This window comes from Chelonia mydas, chromosome 2 (genome assembly GCF_015237465.2).
Source record: "Chelonia mydas isolate rCheMyd1 chromosome 2, rCheMyd1.pri.v2, whole genome shotgun sequence".
Lineage (NCBI taxonomy): Eukaryota > Metazoa > Chordata > Testudines > Cheloniidae > Chelonia > Chelonia mydas.
The window spans coordinates 3,368,633-3,387,362 of NC_057850.1; the positions used below are offsets into that span (position 1 = coordinate 3,368,633).

The 18,730-nt window shown below is 59.0% G+C and overlaps 1 protein-coding gene across 7 annotated transcripts in view; it reads left to right on the forward strand.

Annotated features, from left to right (window-relative positions):
- The window catches only part of PPP1R16A (protein phosphatase 1 regulatory subunit 16A), a 77,759-nt gene extending 65,861 nt beyond the window's left edge, over positions 1–11,898 (forward strand). For all 7 annotated transcript variants that reach the window (XM_043538942.1, XM_043538946.1, XM_043538944.1 and 4 more), the window contains 7 exons: positions 813–916; positions 2,289–2,413; positions 5,041–5,166; positions 5,819–5,894; positions 7,184–7,313; positions 7,916–8,078; positions 8,561–11,898. In XM_043538942.1, the coding sequence (XP_043394877.1) occupies positions 813–916; positions 2,289–2,413; positions 5,041–5,166; positions 5,819–5,894; positions 7,184–7,313; positions 7,916–8,078; positions 8,561–9,031 (1,195 nt within the window). In that variant the 3' untranslated portion in view covers positions 9,032–11,898. The remainder of the gene's footprint in view (positions 1–812; positions 917–2,288; positions 2,414–5,040; positions 5,167–5,818; positions 5,895–7,183; positions 7,314–7,915; positions 8,079–8,560) is intronic.
- The last annotated feature ends 6,832 nt before the right edge of the window (positions 11,899–18,730 follow it).

The following is an 18,730-nucleotide window of genomic DNA, read 5'->3' on the forward strand; positions in this document are numbered from 1 at the left end:
CTGCTGATCCCCCAGCCCCTCGAGGCTGCCTGCAGTCCTCATGGCACCCTGGTCGCTCGGCAGCACCTCAGCTGAGTCTGTGTTTTAAAGCTGGAAGTAGGGTTAGGAGGAGAACGGGGGGTGCATCAATCTGGGGCCGCCTGGGGAAGGCAAAGCGTAGCCAGGAGGAGTAAGCCTGGGTAGGAACAACGGGGGAGGCAAATGGGGACAGACAGGCTCCTGAAAGAACAGGGGTAACATGGGCTTCTTCAGCGTCTCATCAGACACCAGATCTGCAACTCCCACTGGCTGGATTTCTGTGCCCCCGCAACCCCCCCAGAGCCTCTTTGAAAACATCCTGGAGAGAGGACTCTTTTCCTCTGCCACCTCCTCATCCTGCCAGGGACGTCAGTGTGGAAACAGGAGAACAGAGCTGCTCCTTCCCCAGCAGAGTCCAACTGTCCCTGCCGACGCCCATCACATGGGGTGGTGCCGGAGGAGAGTGCAGTGCCCCAGAGGGGGACTGCAGGGCTCTGCTGAAGAAGCAGCAGCCAGACCCTTGAGGAGCAAGGATCCTGTTTCATGCAGCCGTCCCTGACTGATAGTGGAGGCGGGACAAGAAACCCAATCTACAAGACAGGCAGAATCATGCCCATGGAGAATGTTTTCCAGAAGCCGTTGGTGGCTCGTTAATAAAAACAGCTCCTTGTATCTGTTACACTAGCTGCCCAGCGGCACGTGGGTGCTGTGCATGGCATTACCATGGACACAGCAGAGAGGTAGCCACCTGCCTTGTTTCCTCACTGTTTATTTCTTCTTCTTCCCCTGCCCAGTGGTGCCAATCTCCTGGCCGTGAACACAGACGGGAACATGCCATACGACCTCTGCGAGGACGATGTGACACTGGACTACATTGAAACGGCCATGGCAGATCAGGGTGAGTCTCCCCAGTTCTGGGCTGGTGTCTCATTCCCTTTCCCTGTTGTCACATTGATGTTTCATGGTTATTCACACACTGCTGGGTGCGGTCCCCTCCCCCCCCTCCCCCCCCCCCAGGCTGTCCTATTCTGTTCGGGCGTTGCAAGCCCCCTCCATGGTGCAGTAAGCCACTGTCAGGGCTGGGCGGGTTGGCACCTTGGCAGCAGTGTCCAACCCAGAATGCCCCATTTACCTTCCAGTGAGATCTGTGGGTTCTCTCCTTGCGCAGCTTCTGTTTCTAGTGCTCTCCCGACACAGAGACACATCCTAGAATGATGGAGCATCACTTCTTAAGATCAAGATTTTGACTCCTCCCCTGCTTGATGGCTCCAGGCTGGGCTGGGAAAGGGCTGTAGGGAACCCTCTTAGCAGTCTCCTTCCTCTTAACCACGGAGATTTGCTGGTGGGTGATGAGCCTCTTTCACAGAGACCATTGATTTCTTGCTCCTTTTGTTATTTATACAGTGCCATGGGTGTGCATGGCACTTGACGACAGACAGACGTGATCTTCCCCGTGAAGAGCCGCCAGTCTACGTTCAATAAACCCCACTTAGACACAGGGAGAAACGCTAGCTGGCAAGGGGAGTGGGAGTGATGGGAAGCTCGCATACTTTGAGGCTAGGAGAGTTACCTGCACCAAACACATCCATTTGTTTATGTATAAAACCCATCAAGTTGATGCAGGAGTGCGGGACAAGAGTGGAGCTGGTGGAAGAAATGGATTTTGAGGAGGGGTTTGAAGGAGCAGCGTTCAGGTTGTCTGGCATACAGGACCAGGAAGGACGTCCCACGGAGCGAGGGCGGCATGGACAATGGCTAAGGGTGAAAGAAAGTCAAACTGGGCAAGCAGGCTAGTGGAGGGAGACAAGGGAGCAGGGGAATGTGGGCCTGAGCCCTGAAGGGGAGGAGGGAGGAGCTGGCCCCTGATGTGGAAGGTAGATGTTGAAGGGCCTGGGGGAAAACTGGGGATGGGGGATGGGGGGAGATTGATGGTGGGAGATCCAGTTGTTGGAGACACCGGTACAGATGGGAGACTAAGCAGAGGGGAGCGACCCAGGGGAAGGGTGGATTTTGTCAGCAATGAGATGGAAGCAGGTAGGTCATTCGGGTACGGTGCAGAGTGGATGAGGGCACCAAGGACAGATGGCTGCTTTTGGGCAAGGGATGTGTGTGCGTCTTCCTGGGTAGACTAGTGCAGATTGTAAGAAACCAGCATGGTCCTTGGCCTGGAGTCCAATAAGCAAACACCTCCCAGCCTTGCTGCTGGTGTACAGGCTAGCCCCCAGTCCCATCTGCCATGGTTACCCTCCTGGCACTTACTCTCTGTGTAGGAATAACTCAGGAGGCGATTGAGGAGGCCCGAGCCGCCACGGAGCACAGCATGGTGGAAGATATCCGAAAGCTGCTTCAGGCAGGTGCCGATCTGAACACTCCACTTGACCACAGTGCCACTCTGGTAAGTTCCCCGTCATAGTGCCGAGAGCTAGGGAGAGCTCTGCCCGAGAAGTGAGGCGCAGGAGACCATGGCTGCTTGGGAACACGGAGTGGGGGACTGGTCTTAGGGAGGCAGCACAAGCCCCACCTCTTGGGGGACAAAGCACTGGTGAACATACTCAATCCGGCCGTGGCTGGGGAGAGACTAGAACTGACCCATTGCTCTGGAGCTCCTCCTCATGCGGGACGCCTCGTAGGCCACCAGCAGCAGGGCCGGAACCACTAGCTTTTCCTTCCAAGGACTTTGCCTGTTCAAACCAATAGCCGTGGAAGCACTGCCAGCAGTCAGGGCCACCACCTGTGCCTCTAAGCAAGCCAAACTGAAAGCTAGCAAAACCCAGTCTCCACATCCCCCAGCAGCTGCTGCAGTCCTGGGGCCTAGGACAGCGCTTGTGGCTCTGGTGGAGAACCATCTCCTGTCCGCAGACAAGGCAAGTCCATCCTGCTGCGTTTGCCATTGCTGAGCACCGGGTTCTCCCATCCCACCTAAAGGCTGTGCAGTGAATGCAAATGCACTGAAACGGCTCAGTCCGAGCCCACAAAGAGCCATCTGGGGCCACTGTGTCTCCACCTGCAGAGTCCCAGTCCATGTGCTCAGACGCAGTCCATGGTCTTGGGGTCCATTTGGATCCCTCAGAGCTGTTAGAAGTCAAGGTAGCCATGGCAGCAAGAACCTCCCACTTCCACCTGGGTCTGGCCAGAACATCTGCCCTTCTCTCTGCTCGGTGTCCCCGTCCGGTTCCCTTCGTTTGACCCTTTGACCGCACTCCCGTCCCTGTTGTTCATTAGTTGTCCCCCGTAATTACTTGGTTTCCCAGGTCCTGTGGATCTCCCCCTTAGGCTTCGCCCGCCCACTTCCTGGATCCCAATAAGGCTCCCATCAGGCTCTGGCCTGGTTACAATGATTCACATGTCTGCGACCACCCGGGTAGATCATTGCAACCCTGCATTGCCAGAAGCTGCCTGCCCTGAGAAAGCTCCAGCTAGTACAAAATGCAGCAGTCTGTCTCCTCAGCCGCATGGGGTGCAGTGAAGACATTCCCCGATGCACCACGCTCTGCGCTGGCTATGCACTGAGTGCGCGCTCCAGCTCTCTCTGCCCTGATAACCAAGGCCCTGCATGCGCCTGCCTCTGGAGGATCCAGTTCACAGTGGAACCCCCTCCTTGCACAGCATGTTGGCTCCTGCTGCAGAGCTGCTTGGGTGTGGCCTGGGAAGAATGGCCAGCTGGCTCGCTAGCTGTCCCCTCTGTGCCCATTCCTTGGCCTGTTGATCACAGCAGGGAAGGAAGTGACTCCATACCCTTCTGTCTCTGGAGACTGCTGATCAAATGGGACAGGCCCAGATGGAACTGACTGGTCTCCATCTGAGCCCAAGTTCACACTAGAAACTTCATAGAATCATAGAAGATCAGGGTTGGAAGGGACCTCAGGAGGTCATCTAGTCCAACCCCCTGCTCAAAGCAGGACCGATCCCCAACTAAATCATCCCAGCCAAGGCTTTGTCAAGCCTGACCTTAAAAACCTCTAAGGAAGGAGATTCCACCACCTCCCTAGGGAACCCATTCCAGTGTTTCACCACCCTCCTAGTGAACAAGTTTTTCCTAATATCCAACCTAAATCTCCCCCACTGCAACTTGAGACCATTACTCCTTGTTCTGTCATCTGCTACCACTGAGAACAGTCTCGATCCATCCTCTTTGGAACCCCCTTTCAGGGAGTTGAAAGCAGCTATCAAATCCTACCTCATTCTTCTCTTCTGCAGACTAAACAATCCCAGTTCCCTCAGCCTCTCCTCATAAATCATGTGTTCCGGTCCCCTAATCATTTTTGTTGCCCTCCGCTGGACGTTTTCCAATTTTTCCACATCCTTCTTGTAGTGGGGGGCCCAAAACTGGACACAGGACTCCAGATGAGGCCTCACCAATGTTGAATAGAGGGGAACGATCACGTCCCTCGATCTGCTGCCAGTGCCCCTACTTATACATCCCCAAATGCCATTGGCCTTCTTGGCAACAAGGGCACACTGTTGACTCATATCCAGCTTCTCGTCCACTGTATCCCCTAGGTCCTTTTCTGCAGAACTGCTGCCGAGCCATTCGGTCCCGAGTCTGTAGCGGTGCATGGGATTCTTCCGTCCTAAGTGCAGGACTCTGCACTTGTCCTTGTTGAACCTCATCCGATTTCTTTTGGCCCAATCCTCTAATTTGTCTAGGTCCCTCTGTATCCTATCCCTACCCTCCAGCATATCTACCTCTCCTCCCAGTTTAGTGTCATCAACTTCGACGGTAGAGTAACACCAGTGTGGGGAGCGGGGGGAGTTATTTTACTTTCTGTAACGCTTCTCTACTGGCATAAACCCTAGTGTCAATGCAGCGATACTGGGCAAGGCACTTGGATGCTGCTATCGTTTATTTCACTCGGGATCAGTATAAGCTGTCCCAGCAAACCGCCTCTTTGCAGGTGCCAGCAGCATCTGCCCTGAGCAGGTTTGCTGGTTTAGCCATCCCAGCCAAGCTTTGCTGGAGAGAGCAGCCCTGGCGTTAGGGCCTGGCCCGGGGTTCTAGCGCTGGCAACTTCTGCTTTGCAGCTGCACATTGCCTCGGCAAATGGCTACCTGGAAGCTGCCGAGCTGCTGCTGGAACACAAGGCCAGCATGAGCGCGAAGGACAATGATGGGTGGGAGCCCCTCCATGCTGCCGCCTGCTGGGGGCAGGTGAGTACTTGTAGGCAGGTGAGAATGCACATCTAGCCCACTGGCTGAGGGGTGGGCAGCTGGTAACTCGGAGTGTTCCTATTGGGAATTTCCGACCCTAGAACATCCTCCCAGTGGTGGAGTACAGCGCCTCCTAGTGGCACAGCCACCTCAGCACTGGTCATGGATTGCATTCCCTTGCTGTCGGGCCTGCCAGCGTGCTTTCCGTAGGAATGTGCGGGGGCCAGGCATATGGAAGCGATGGCTACTGAGAGTGGGTGCTGGGCACAGGGCCACCCCAACTCCTCCCGAAGGGCCCTGGGGTGTCAATGGGCGGGAGGGAGCTCAGGTGAAAGCCTGCTGTTGCAGCTCAGCAGTCAGGAATCGGAACGTGCTGTGGATGGGGGAGGGGGTGGGCAGGGGTGCTAGAAATCTCCCTCCTGTCGGGCACAGGGCATGCGGGGCCCATTATGGCAGTGGGAGCCGACAGGCCCAGGACGCAGGAGGGAGCTGATCTGCAGAGGCTGCAGCGTCTCCGCTTCTGGCATACGCGGTTCCCAGCTGGGTGGTGATGGGGGCAGAGGGGCGTTTTCCCCTCAGCTCGGGGGCGGAGCAGGTTTGTGTGTTAGATTCTTCCTGCTTCGCTAAAGGCAACTTCCCTTGGTGCCGTCAGATCCATCTGGTGGAGCTGCTGGTGGCCCATGGAGCTGATCTCAATGGGAAGTCTGTGCTGGACGAGACACCCTTGGGTGAGTCAAGCCGTTAGGAGAGTAGGGAATGGAGGAGGCTGGAGGGGTGCAAGGGAAGGGGAGAGACCGAGGGAGGCAGAGGCTGGTGGCGATGGATGGGATGGGGAGGGGAGGGGAGTGGAGCGGGGAGGTGATGGGGGCAGTACGGACTTTCTGACTCTGCAAATCCTCCGAGGTGCCTTGTCGTGTTTCGTGTGGCAGGCTCCTCCCCAACCCAGCAGTGCATTCCGAGGACCCTGCAGCCACTCCTACTGCCAATCCCACCTCGTCCTGAACCCCCTGAAAGGTCCTAGACCCCCTCCTGTCCTCACCTCAAAGCCACGCTTTCCATTCGGGGATCAGCAGGGGTCCTTCCCAGCCCCACCTCCTTTTTCCGCCTCCACGCCTGCTCCTCCAAACCCGCCCGGGAGAGTGAAAATGCCCCATTTCTCCCAGTCCTGCTGGGGCTTCCATCCTCCAGGGGCTCAGCAGCACAGAGCCCACCTGCCCCCTCGCCTGACCTCCAGTGCCTAGGGAGCCGGAGTCCCAAGCATGGGATTATGGTCCGCAAACATAATGCAAATGACCATTACACGCAGACAGCATATAAACGATCATGTGACACTGCCTAGTCAGGTAGCCTGAACAGGCTAACCCAAGCACAGCGTGTAGGGGGCAGGCGGTGGGGAAAGGCGGATACAACAGGGAGGTTGAAGCAGACTGGGCGTGGGGTATGCTGGAAGGCTGGGGCTTAGTTCTGATTCGGTTCCCTTCGTCGGCATGGTTAGGCTCTTGGGCTGGGGAGAAGAGGTGGGGTGTGAGGAGGATCGGGGGCAGGTGAGAGAGCAGAAAGAGGCTGGTGTTTGAGGAGCTCCTGCCGTCTGAAGACCCTTTCCCATCTCTCCCCACGTCATCTGCTCTCTGCCCCAAACGTTCCCCCCTTCCCTGGCATACTCCTCTTCCCTGCTTGCTCTGCTGGTGTGTACTCCTCTGTGAGCGGTGAGGTGGGCTGGCGGAGTGCAGGGGATGAGAAGGGCAGAGTGAGTGCTTTGAGGGGGGACCATCCCGGAGGCTGCGTGGCTCAGCGGTCAGTCGGGAGAGTGGAGGTAGCAGGGGAGCTGGAGAGGCGGGAATGCCTGAGAAGGGGCTGGCAGCAGAGGAGATCCCAGTGGGCAGGGAGTGGATGATCCTTGCCGTGGCGGGATTGCAGAGCTGGGAAGGAGGGGTGCGCAGTGCATGCCTGGGGCTGGCTCTGCTCTGGAGCCACGTGGCTGTTCACCCCCCGTCCCTCCCCCGTGTGACCCTTGCAGACGTGTGCGGCGATGAGGAGGTCCGGGCCAAGCTGCTGGAGCTGAAGCACAAGCATGATGCCATCATGAAGTCTCACGACAAGCACAAGTCGCTGCTGCAGCGACGCACCTCCAGCGCTGGCAGCCGAGGGTAAGGCCGGGGGGGACCGCTACAGACAGCTGGCCTCCCTCGCAGGGGGAAGAGGCCACCCCAGAGCAGGACCCTCGTTCCCAGGGGCCAGGCAGATCTGGGGAACTCAGCTGAGGCTTCCCGTCATCGGAGCTCCGGACCCTTCGCACCTTAGCCGCAGCTAGGCTCTGAAGTCCCCTGCACCCACCGGCTTTGTGCCCAAACTGAACACACGATGGCGCTCTGCTGCCATCGGGGCTGCTGTTAATGGGCCACCCAGGCACCCCCCTCCCCCGCCAGCTGAGCAGGCTCCAGCAAAACCACGCCTTTTAAATGTGTAGAACGGCTTGAATACAATCTGTGCCCATCCCCTTCATCCGTAACCATGGAAAGATAAGTGATCAGGCCAGTGGCAGGACATCTCTGGGCCTGTCCGTGCACCATCCGCGCCGCTTTTCAGCACCAGCTGGAAATGAATGTCCCGAAGGCGTTTGCCCCCAACCGAATAGCAGCTGCGGAGAGGTCAGTCCCTGGCGTTCATCTGCCCGGCACTGGCTCACTCCCTGGCGGGAAGCACTCCCCTGTTTCCCAGCCATGCTGATCCTGCTCTCCGCTGTCCCCAGGAAGGTGGTGCGGCGGGTCAGTGTGACGGAGCGCACCAACCTGTATCGCAAGGAGCACGAGAAAGAGGCCATCGTCTGGCAGCAGGTGCAGCACCGGGAGAACGAGGCTGAGCTTGAGGACGAGGACAAGCAAACGGACGCTGAGCTCCAGCAGCACCTCTCCGTGAGTAGGGGCCTCGCCCTAGTGGGGACAGCCGCAGCACCCCCACATTCCCTGCAGCCCCTTGGCACGCCGTGTTGGAGTGAGACGGCCGCGTTGCATGGTCCCGCCTGGCGCTGAGCGTGTCTGTCTCCTGTCCCTCTTCTCAGCTCCAGGGAGAGGAGAGGTGGGTTCCCCCCTCGCTGCTACCCCCACCCTGAATGGATGCTCAGGGCTCCTGCCTCCACCCGGCAGCAGCAGGCTCCGAGAGCCCTGGACAAGGCTCTTGGGTGCCCCATGTGGTTGGAACCGAGTATCACTGGCCTAAACCACCCGAGCACGTCCCAGGTCCTGCTCCCCTGGCAGCCCTTAGCACTTCCCTCTCAGTGCCCCATGTGCCCCCAGCAGCCCCAAGCCTGTGCTAGTGGGACCCCCCCATGGATTCCTGCAGGGCTCCAGGTGTCCAGCCCGAAGGCTGAGTACCGTACTCTTCTCCTCCCCATCAGGGCGCCGAGGCAGAAGTGGCAGGTCCAGGGGTCTTGGTGGGAGATGAGCATCAGAATCCGGGGCTGAGCCAGAGAAATGGAACTGCAGGCTCTTCTGCCCCTGGCCCCCCCAAACACCTCTACTCCAAGAGGCTGGACCGCAGCGTCTCCTACCAGCTGGCCACCCAAGAGGAGCTGTCGGCCGACCTGTGCAAGGAGAAGTCCCACCACACGCTAGCAGACCTCAAACGCCAGCGGGCAGCCACCAAGCTCCAGCGACACCACCCAGAGGACTATCCTCCCACCGAGGGTGAGGGCCCCCTCGCGCCTGGCCTCGCTGAGACCCTGCGCAGCAGCAGTCACCCCCGCCCGGACGTGGAGCAGAACTCTGTCCACTACACGGCAGCCAGCGGCGACCCACCTCTTCTGAAGCTGACGGCCCCGGCCGAGGAGACCCCCGCTGAGAAGAACCGATGCTGTAAGCTGATGTGAGGCGCTAGCAAGAGAAGGTGTTGGTGGGGTGTGTCCCCTCCCTTTCATTGACCGATGGCAGTAATGCCCCAGGGGGCTGCCTCTGGAACGCTGCAGCAGGGTCAGTTCTGGGAGCTGGTTTATCTTACAGGGACTCATCCATGTTCCAGACCCAGACACCGATCAGTGGCCGGGCTCCAAGTGCCCCGTCGAGGGCAGCGTGGGCAGCAGGCTGGGAGCCAGAGGCCTGCCCAAATGGGAGCAGAATGCAATGACCTTCATTGTCAGTACAGAGATGTGTCCTGGACCGTCTACGGCTCCCCGCATGCAATTTGCCAGCCCCTGCTTGGGTCAGCCCATAGCACGTTGCATGCTGGGACCTGCAGTTGCAGAGGGCTGCATCTCTGTTGGACCTGGTGGCGTTGAATGTTGTGTAAAATGCTGGGCCACTTTTGGTCAGCTGGAAGGTCCCTCCCAGGGTGTCTGTCTGTCTGTCTGGGGTCTGCGTGTGGTTCCCAGGAAGGAGTGGAAAGCCTATGGGAGCCCTCAGAGCACAGTGTATACCACGCATATAGCACTGGGGGGCGAGGGGATGTCCCCATGCTTACCTGACACTAAGGCAAATGGCTGCAATGGGGTGAGAACATTTCTCTTTACACAGAGTTTGTAGCCCAGCAGTCCCATCCTAGGCCTGGGCTGCACACGAGCTGTCCTGGTTTAACGAACGTGCATTTCAAACAGGATGGAAAGCCGTGTAGGTCCCCAGGCACGCCCTTTGTGGTGGCTTACAACTGGCTTAGATCACACTCACTGGCTTGGATTCACTAAAGAAAGCGCTGGACTGCGCTCGGCGTGTGCTGGAACAAGGCCGTCGGCTGTAATTCCCATCTTTTCTTCCAGCGGCGTTAAACTGAACTCTGAATTCAGCACGGCCATACGCAGCCTTGCACTGAAACAGCCAAAGGTGCTGATGGATGGTGAGTTCACCACGTCAGTGCAAGTCTGATGTGGGTCCGCCCCAAACAACGTGGATATAAGCTCATTGTAAACCAGTATGTGTCCACATTGCACAGTGGGTTTGTGTGGGTTTAACTACGTTAATCTGAACCCCTGTGCCCCCTATGGTACACCACACCATGGTGCCGTGTGCCCTTCCCTCCCCCCCCCAGAGGACACCTGGTGTGGGGCTGTGTGCCCTCCTTTCCCCCCCAGAGGGCACCACGCTATGGTGCCGTGTGCCCAGCCCCTTGTGAGCTCCTGCCCTCAGCAGTAAAATCACTTCAGCAAAGCACCTCACCCCAGGCCAAGCACAGCCTCTTGTGCTGGCCGCTCTCCCCAGGAAACACAGCCTGCGAGCGGGACGTGGGAGCTGGTTTCTGGCCCCACAGTCCTTTGACGCCTTGGCCAAGCCATGGCGCTTCCCAGGGCTCAGCGTCTGCATCTGCCAGAGCGGGAGCTGTGGAGGCTGATGAATCTGTAATGGTCTCTAGCCGCCCCGTGCCTGGGCCCTCGGAGCAGCGCTCGAAATGGGAGCAGTCTTGGACAGCACCTCCCGCTTCCCGTTGCTTACACGGGGCTCGAACAGGGCATGCCGATGGCACCCTTCTCTTCTCCCGTTCTCTGCAGAAACCCCGGCCCATCGCGTGTCCCCTCCCTGCGCAGGTGAGACATTTTGTTTTTGTCCTCCTGCTGCATGAGGCTCCCAGGAGCCTTATGATGAACCCCGCACCCCCACCCGAGGGCAGCTCTGGTAGCGTCTCAGGCGTCCAAGGGCTACCCCAGCTTCACGCCCATTGAGGGGTGCCCTCAGGGGCCCAGTCCCAGTGTGCCAACTCCCAGGTGAGCTCAGCAAAGCCCCTTTGGCCTGCTGCGGAGGGTGGCATGGTGGAACCTGGAGACCTGTCCCTCTCTATTAATGACTGGGGGGGCTATGGCAGACTTCTGTTGACATAGGGCCTCAGGCTCTGCCTTCTCGGCCTGCCGTGCTGTTGCTCTGGCGCCAGGCTCTACGATTAGAACTTCAGGAGGTGGGTGGAGTGGAAGTGGAAGAGCTTCAGCAAGAAATGTTCTCGCCTTTCAGCCGCAATCAGGAGCATGCCGCTCTCTGGGATCCAGTCGGCTGGGGGATGGCGTCCCTCTGGGGGGTGGCTCTCCTGGCTTGCAATAGCTTATCCCCTAGATGGGATTGTCCCCGCTCGCTTATTCCTCTCTGCCCCGTTACATCCAGCCATGGCTATTCAAACCCACGTGCTAGGCCTCCCGTCCCTCCGTTCTTCACCACCTCTCACGGCCTGCAAAGCGTCAGCCAGCGCCATCTCACCAGCCGAAGATCAGCCCTAGCAAGGGCCCAGCTGGATGTAATGCTGCCCACTGGCTGGGGGAAAGCAGGAACCTCACCTTTGAATCCTCTGGGGACCCCCCTTCAGCTCTGACCCTCCAGCTTGGAGAGAGCATCTCTAGGCTGAACTTGTACTGACCGCGGGGCCAGTGAAATCTTTCCTCCCACGGTGGTTCTGCTCCAAGAGCCTCCTGCCTGCCCCTGGGAGAATACAACTGCAGGGAGCTCTGGGCCTCTGCTAGGCTCTGGGGCTTGTGCTCGCCAGCGATGGCGGCTAGCGTAAAATCCCCTGCAGGGACCGGACTCTGCACGGTGCGTTTGTACAGCGGCACCACACTCGTTTTGTACGAGCACTCTCCTTTGATCACAAAGTCCATTTCCAAGGAGTCCTGTAGCCTTGGTTCCAGCCCGGTTGAGCTGCCCGCCGGCGGGTTCGGAGGTGCTGATTTTATACTTTATTTGGCACAATCTTTCTTGATCTCTCCAGGTTTTGATTTGTAGCTCCTGTTGTCTCTTTATTTCCTGTCCACAATAAACCAGCATTGGAGCAGTGAGCAGCCCTTGTGCTTGGGCCCAAATGTGCCCCTTGCCCCATCAGGACTAACTGCCTCCACCCCCTGAAAGAAATGAGTTAGACAGAGCTGGGCTGCCCCTCCCTGGACCCAGGCAATGCAAGGATCCATGGCTGGGTGTTCTGCCACCCCAGGTCAGGGTGTCTCTCTGCACGGGGGATGGGCCTTCAGGACCCACACCCCTGAGCAATTGGGCTGCGGAGTGGGGCTCATCCTAGCGGTGCTGTCACTGGCACCCGTTAACCCTTAGCACCCTGGCACCCAGGAGTATTGGGATTCCTAACACTCAGTCTTCCGGAGTAGCCTGAAAACGCCCCAGTCCTGCTCCTGTCTCTGCCTGAGAGGCAGGGAGGCCTGGGTTCCAGATGTTCCCATTCACTGCGTCTGGGTGGGGCTGGGACAGTGTGTTCTGCTAACAAGATGGTCTCACAGGCATGGTCGTTAGGAGGGAAGAAGGGTCTAGTGGTCACAGCAGGACATGGATCCAGGACCCTGGGTTCTCCTTTGAGTGTTCTCTGCGTATTCCGGCTCAGGGAGAGGTAGAACTCGAGCTAGCAGACGCGCCTCACTCACCCTTTCTTCAGTGACGGTCGCCCATGCCAGGGTGAGGGTTTCAAGGAGGGTCGCATGCCAGCTGCCTCCGTTCCCTCGAACCACGTGTTGGGTGAAGCTCGGGGATCTTTCAGCTCCGTGATTAGGTGGCAGAGCAATCAGCTTGGCTTGGTGGTTCAGGTGGTGATTTACAATCCGATGGCATCCTGCTCTCAGAACAAGCAAGGGGGGACTCGTTCTCTACGGTTACACCTGGATCAAAGAGCCTTTGGAGCTGGCGTATCGGTTACAAGATTCATCCAGTAGCAATCCATGTAGCGGGGAGAAAACTGTCTGAGTTGGTCAGTATGGCAGATGCACAAGTGATCTTTGAAGGACGAAACAGTAAAACACCTCTTCAGTTTAGGGGCCCCTCTGACAACACACCCCATGTGGCCAGCAGCAACAGACGTGTCAGAAATTTTGCTTGAGAGCAGGCAGAGCGAGGGAATCGCTATCCAATGCCTTTCGAATGCACTGAGGTCAGGGCTTCCCCCATGTCCCCTCATTCAGAAAGTGATAAACAAGAGAAGCCGGGCCAAGGCCACGGTAATTTTAATAGCACCAGCATGGCCCAGGTAATGGTATCCGCCCTTAACTCACCTGTCCAGAGGGCTAATGGAGCCTTTGCCGCTGGCCCTGGACTTGTAGCAACCACAGGGGCTGGTTTCTTACTCAGATCTACACTCTCCATTTAATTGCACTGGACGTGTTAGAAGAAAAGTGGTTCATTCAAGGTGCAAAATGTGCTGTTGCATTCTAGGAACGTGTCCACATGGAAGCATCGTTGTCACAAATGGAAAAGATTTTTATTGTGGGTTCCCATGTATGGTATAGAGCCAGCTGCCGCACCACTTAGTTCCATTTTACAATGTTTATGGTACCAAAAAGAAACAGATCTTTCACTGTCTTCAGGAAAGGGTCCTCTCTCAGCCATATCAGCGTATCGGGTACGAGGGGGCGTGTGTGCGCGTGCGCCCAAATTAATTTTATTAATGATGGAGTTAAAAGGTTCTTAAAGAGCCTAAATAATTTGTACCCTCCACTAAAACTCACTATGCCAGCTTGGGATTTACCCATAGAGCTCTCACAATTGATGGACGCCCCCTCCCGCCCCCCTTTGAGGCTGTAGGAAGCTGTAATTTATTTCATTTGTCTACTAAGACAGTGTTTTAAGAGCCCTCACTTCCGCCAGGTGTACATACGTTAATGGCTGATCCGCACATCACAGGTTTTCGTAAAAACAAGGTAATTCTCCGTACACACTCCCAACGTTTTTGATGAAAGTGATCGATTTTCCTATAAACCAGTTTACCTTTTTACTGGTTTTCCCCCCAAGCCCCCTTCTCAGGCTGGAGAGGCTGTTACATGCTCTGGACGTTAGAGGCATTTTAGCCTTTATCTAGACAGGACGGAACAATTCAGACGGTCCCCAAACTTGTTTATTGCTTATAAAAGAAAGAACAAGGGAAAAGCAGTTTCTGTACAAACCCTGTCACCGTGGGTCAGACCATTTTAAAGTCGTTTATGAATTGAAAGGGTTGGCCCTTCCTCGGGGCGTCAGGCCGCTAGATCAAGGGCAACTTCTGGGGCTTTTTCTAAACACTGCGCACTCCCATCTGTAACCTAGGTCTGAGGCAAGATTGGGCAGGGCAGTCCTGCAGGCCTTATTTCATTAGGACCCCGTGGTCCCATCAGCCTGGACCCGAGTACTGCTTGTTAATCTAGCCCATGAGTGGGAAAGGGCAGAGGTCACTCAAAGGAGAAACAAAGGTTGCTTGCCTGTCACCGGAGTTCTTCGAGACGGACTCTCCGCCTGCCATGCCCCTCGACCGCGGAGTCCTACTGACCAAAGGGGTTGGGGGTCACAGGGGAGGGAACTGAGGTGGCTGCAGCACCATGCCCGGTTTACGCGCTTGCCCTGGGATGTTTGAGGGGCGAGGGAGGCGGGTGAGAGCCTATTCAGGCGGCAGCTGTTGGCGCATCCTATGAGTGTGGCCGTGCAGCGGCCGTCTCCCAGATCCTTGGTTACAGGTAAGTAACCTTCATTGCTCTGCCTGGCTCTGCCCCACCTCACTCTTTGCCCGTGGCCCTGTCACTTCCCCTCTCTGTGCCTCAGTTTCCATCGGAACGTGGGAGTCTGCGGGAATGAACGTTTGAGGCTGAAGTGTTACCAGTGACGTATTGAATGAGACGCTCTAGCCCATGATGCGCTGAGCCCCTGAGGAGCTGACTGTCCTTCCCTGAGCCCTTCCTGCTGCTGCCCCATTTCTAGCAGAGGCAGGGGCCATGGGAAGGCAGCGCTGCTGGCTCCCAGCTCCTTCCGCGCTCTCCAGGCCGTGGGGAACTGGCAGCCAGCTCCCCATCTCTCCGGGTCCAGGGGATTTCTGAGCCATTCTTGCAGTGTCCTGCTCAATTGTTCCTCCCTATGGATCTCCACTCCCCTTGGGTCAGCCTGGCCAGATCACAGGGGAGGGGGAGGTGTGATGGCAGGAGGGTTCCTTGGGGGCTGCTTGGGCAGTGAGCTACTGTCACCCCACTCCCAACCTGCTAGCACTGGAGTGGGACTGCCCTATTGCTGGCATGGGGCCATGGCACAACTGCTCTAGGACCGTAGAGCAGCTGCTGGGATGGGGGGTGATCACCAGAGAGTCTGAATTCATTGGAGCTTCTCTCTTCCCCTTTCAGAGTAACAGCCATGTTAGTCTGTATTCGCAAAAAGAAAAGGAGGACTTGTGGCACCTTAGAGACTAACCAAATAAATTGGTTAGTCTCTAAGGTGCCACAAGTCCTCCTTTTCTCTTCCCCTTTGTCAATCTTGTTCCCTGCTCTAGTTCTCCCCAGCCCCCATCCTTGCGTGTGAACCCGGCTGGGGCTGGAATTAGGGAAAGGCAGCCAGGTAGTGGGAGGGAGTTAGGGTGGGGGAGGGGGTTCTGCCCTGGGGAAGGGGGTTGGGGTGGGGGTACCAGGTCTGGGAGGGAGTTAGGGTGTGGGAGGGGGTTCTGAGTGGGGGTTGGAGTGCAGGAGGGGATTCTGACCGGGGGTTGGGGTGGGGCTGTGGGGTCTGGGAGGGAGTTAGGGTGCAGGAGGGGGTTCCGAGTGGGGGTTGGGGTGCGGGTGGGGGTCTGGGAGGGAGTTAGGGTGCAGGAGGGGCTTCTGACCTGGGGCGTTGGGGTGGGGCTGTGGGGTCTGGGAGGGAGTTAGGGTGCAGGATGGGGTTCCGACCTGGGGCAGGGGGTTCGGGGTGCGGGCTCCAGCCGGGCGGCACTTACTTTAGGTGGCTCCCGGTTAGCGGAACAGCTAAGGCAGGCTCCCTGCCTGCCCTGACTCCACGCTGCTCCTGGAGGTGGCTGGCATGTCTGGCCCCTAGGCGGCGAGGCTAGGCGGCTCTGCGTGGCGCATGTTGCCAGCGCCGGCGGGCACTGCCCCGCAAGCTCCCATTGGCCGTGGTTCCTGGCTGATGGGAGCTGCGGAGCCCACACTGGGGGTGGGGGCAGCACACGGAGCTTCCCAGATCCCCCGGCACCTAGGGGCCCGACATGGCGGCTGCTTCCAGGGAGCTGTGCGGAGCCAGGGCAGGCAAGGAGCCTGCCTTCGCCCCGCTGCCCCGCCAACTGGACTTTTAGCAGCCCTGTCAGCAGTGCTGAGCGGAGCCGCCGGGTCCCTTTTCGACCAGGCGTTCTAGTCAAAAACCGGACACCTGGCAACCCTACCCCAGATCAGTGGCCGCTTTTGAACTGGAACGTAGGACTCTGCCCTGGATTGGCCCCCAGAGGCGCTGCCTGTGAGCGCGAGAGAGCCAGGGCAAGCGCCCCTTCCCGAGTCCTGGGGCGGGGGCAGCCTTCACCCTACATCTGTTCCTGCAGGTCGGCGGGGCACGCGGCTCGGCCAGCATTAGCCCTGCTGAGGACAGCGTGCCCCAAAGCCCCGGGATGGTGGTGCTGCCCAGGCCTGGTGCATCTCACATGGGGCTCGCAGAAGAAGAGGCTGGTGTCCCATGTGCCCAATGGGGGCGGAGAGTCTGACTCCAGGGCTTCGCTCAGGCTGTGGGGGCTGGTTTGGGTTTGCCAGGATCCCCCTGCCCCCAAAGCTGCGTGCATGGGGGGAGGGATGGGGCTGGCGCTGCCCTTTGGCTCTGTGCCCTGGGCCAGCTTTCACCCTCTGGCCCATGGCCGGCAGCCTGGGAGAGCCAGGATACTGCTGTGGGGGTCCAGGGAGGTTGTTGGGATTCTGCCCTAGAGCAAATCCTGCCCACAGAAACCCTCTCTAATCCTAAGGCCCTGCCACCTCCTTCTGATCCCTGCACCCCCAGGAAACCTCCCTCTGATCCTGGCACCCTGTCCCTCATCCCGGAAACCCCCCTCTAATCCCCGTACCCTGCTCCGTTGCCCTTCCCTTTCCCCGGATGCGTGTGTGGAGCAGGCTGGTTTCTCCTGCAGCCCTCTGAGAGGGGTCGTCTCCAATGGTGGCTGATGCCCTTCGGGCCCTCGGGTTGGGGAGGAGCCAAGCTGCCCTTCTCGCTTGGCCCCAGTTTCAGGCCCATGCCCTCCACTTCCCCACAGGGCAGAGAAGGGTGAACCCTGGTTTGTTGCTCCCCCGGTGCCCTGCAGTGCACGGGGCTGGGGCCAGCCTGGTCCAAGGCCTTGGGCTCCTATGACGTGCTGGGCTCTGGGGGATCTGCAGGGCCGGGAGGGGGCTGGACCCGCTCCAGGGGGTGAGACTAAAACCTTCGTTGTGGCCTGCCCTTGGCACGGGACCCTGGGCGGCTCTGCCCGTCTGCGCGGGTGGGCTCAGAGGGGCTGTCTGCATCAGGGGCCTGCAGCAGTCACTGATCCCGGGCACAGGGCAGGCTGGCACCCGTGAGCTCGTCCTGCCGCACCTGCCCCGGGCCCCCGTCCTGCCCTGCTCAGGTGGGCATTGGAGGGGGATGTGGGGCTGGCAGGGCTCGCCTGGGTTGGCGAGTTCAGCGGTTGCTATTGCAGGCCCATCTGTGCCACAGCCCGGGGGCAGAGGACGGCGGGGGTGGAGCGATGTGGTGCCCGGCACTGGCGGGGCTTATCTCCTGCCTGAGCGGGTCTGTCCCTTGGCCGGTTCAAACTCCACAGGCGCCGTGGCGCCTTGCCCCCCAGGGAGCGTGGGGGAGGGGCGGGATTCCAGGATTCTGCTCTCGTTGGGGGATGGGGAGGTGTCATTAACTGTGTGTGTGTGGGGGGTCCCTCCCCACGCTGCACGCTGCCAAGAGAGAGCGAAAGCAGCGTCACGCTGCACCCGCTCTGCGGTATCACCCCACCCATGGACAGGGGACAGGGTCCCCTCTCGGTGTCCCCAGTTCTTGGAGGATGGGCCCAGTCTCTGTGCCCCGCCCCCAGTCCAAGCTGGTCTAGTGCCAGCATGTGCCGTGTGACTCCAGCTGCCCTGCGCGGAGGGGGCGCTGTCCTGGCACGGTGCCCGTCCCCCGGCCTTGCTGAGGGCATGGCCAGGGCTCGGGAAGTGGCATCCCTGAGCCCAGCTGTTGCCAGAGCCCCTTGGGACAGGGCATGAAGGTTGTGGGTGGGGGAGCTGATACCTTCCCTTGTCACCCCCAAACTTTGCCTCCCAGGGGAATTGCCCCAGACTTTCTGCGAGGGGTGTCCCCCAGCCCCGAGCACAGACCCTCCATCCCAGGGCAGAGGGTGTCTCAGCCAGGCCTGGGGGAGCCCTCGCAACTGGTGATACGGCCCCTCCAGACATCTGGGGGCTCTGATCAGCTGCACCCCTCACCCCACCATTCACCCCGTCACTGCCATGCAGCCCCCTGGCTCCCTGGTGGACATGGTTTAAAGCAGGCCTGGCACTCCAGCCCAAAGGACAGGGGTGCCCAACTGCACCCAGGTGGCTGGAGGGGTGTGGGGGAGGGGCATTGCCCCTCCATTGCCCCCTCAGGGTGAGGGCCAAGGGTATCTGTGTGGGGAGGGAACTGGCATGAGGGGGCCCTGGGGGCTGGGCAGAGGCACCCAGTGCTGGGCTGGCAAGGAGGGGTGTGGAGGGATGGCTGGTAGGGGGGCGGTCTGGGGGAGGGTAGGTAGGTCACTGGAATGGCCTCTGGGGATAGGAAGAGCAGAGGGGGGAGGAGCTGCTGGGGCTGGGCTCCTGGGAGCTGAATCTCCCCACCTCACCTGTTGATATCTGAGCAGGGCCCCAGGCGCTCCCCCCCCCCCCCACGAGTGCCCCACTGACTGC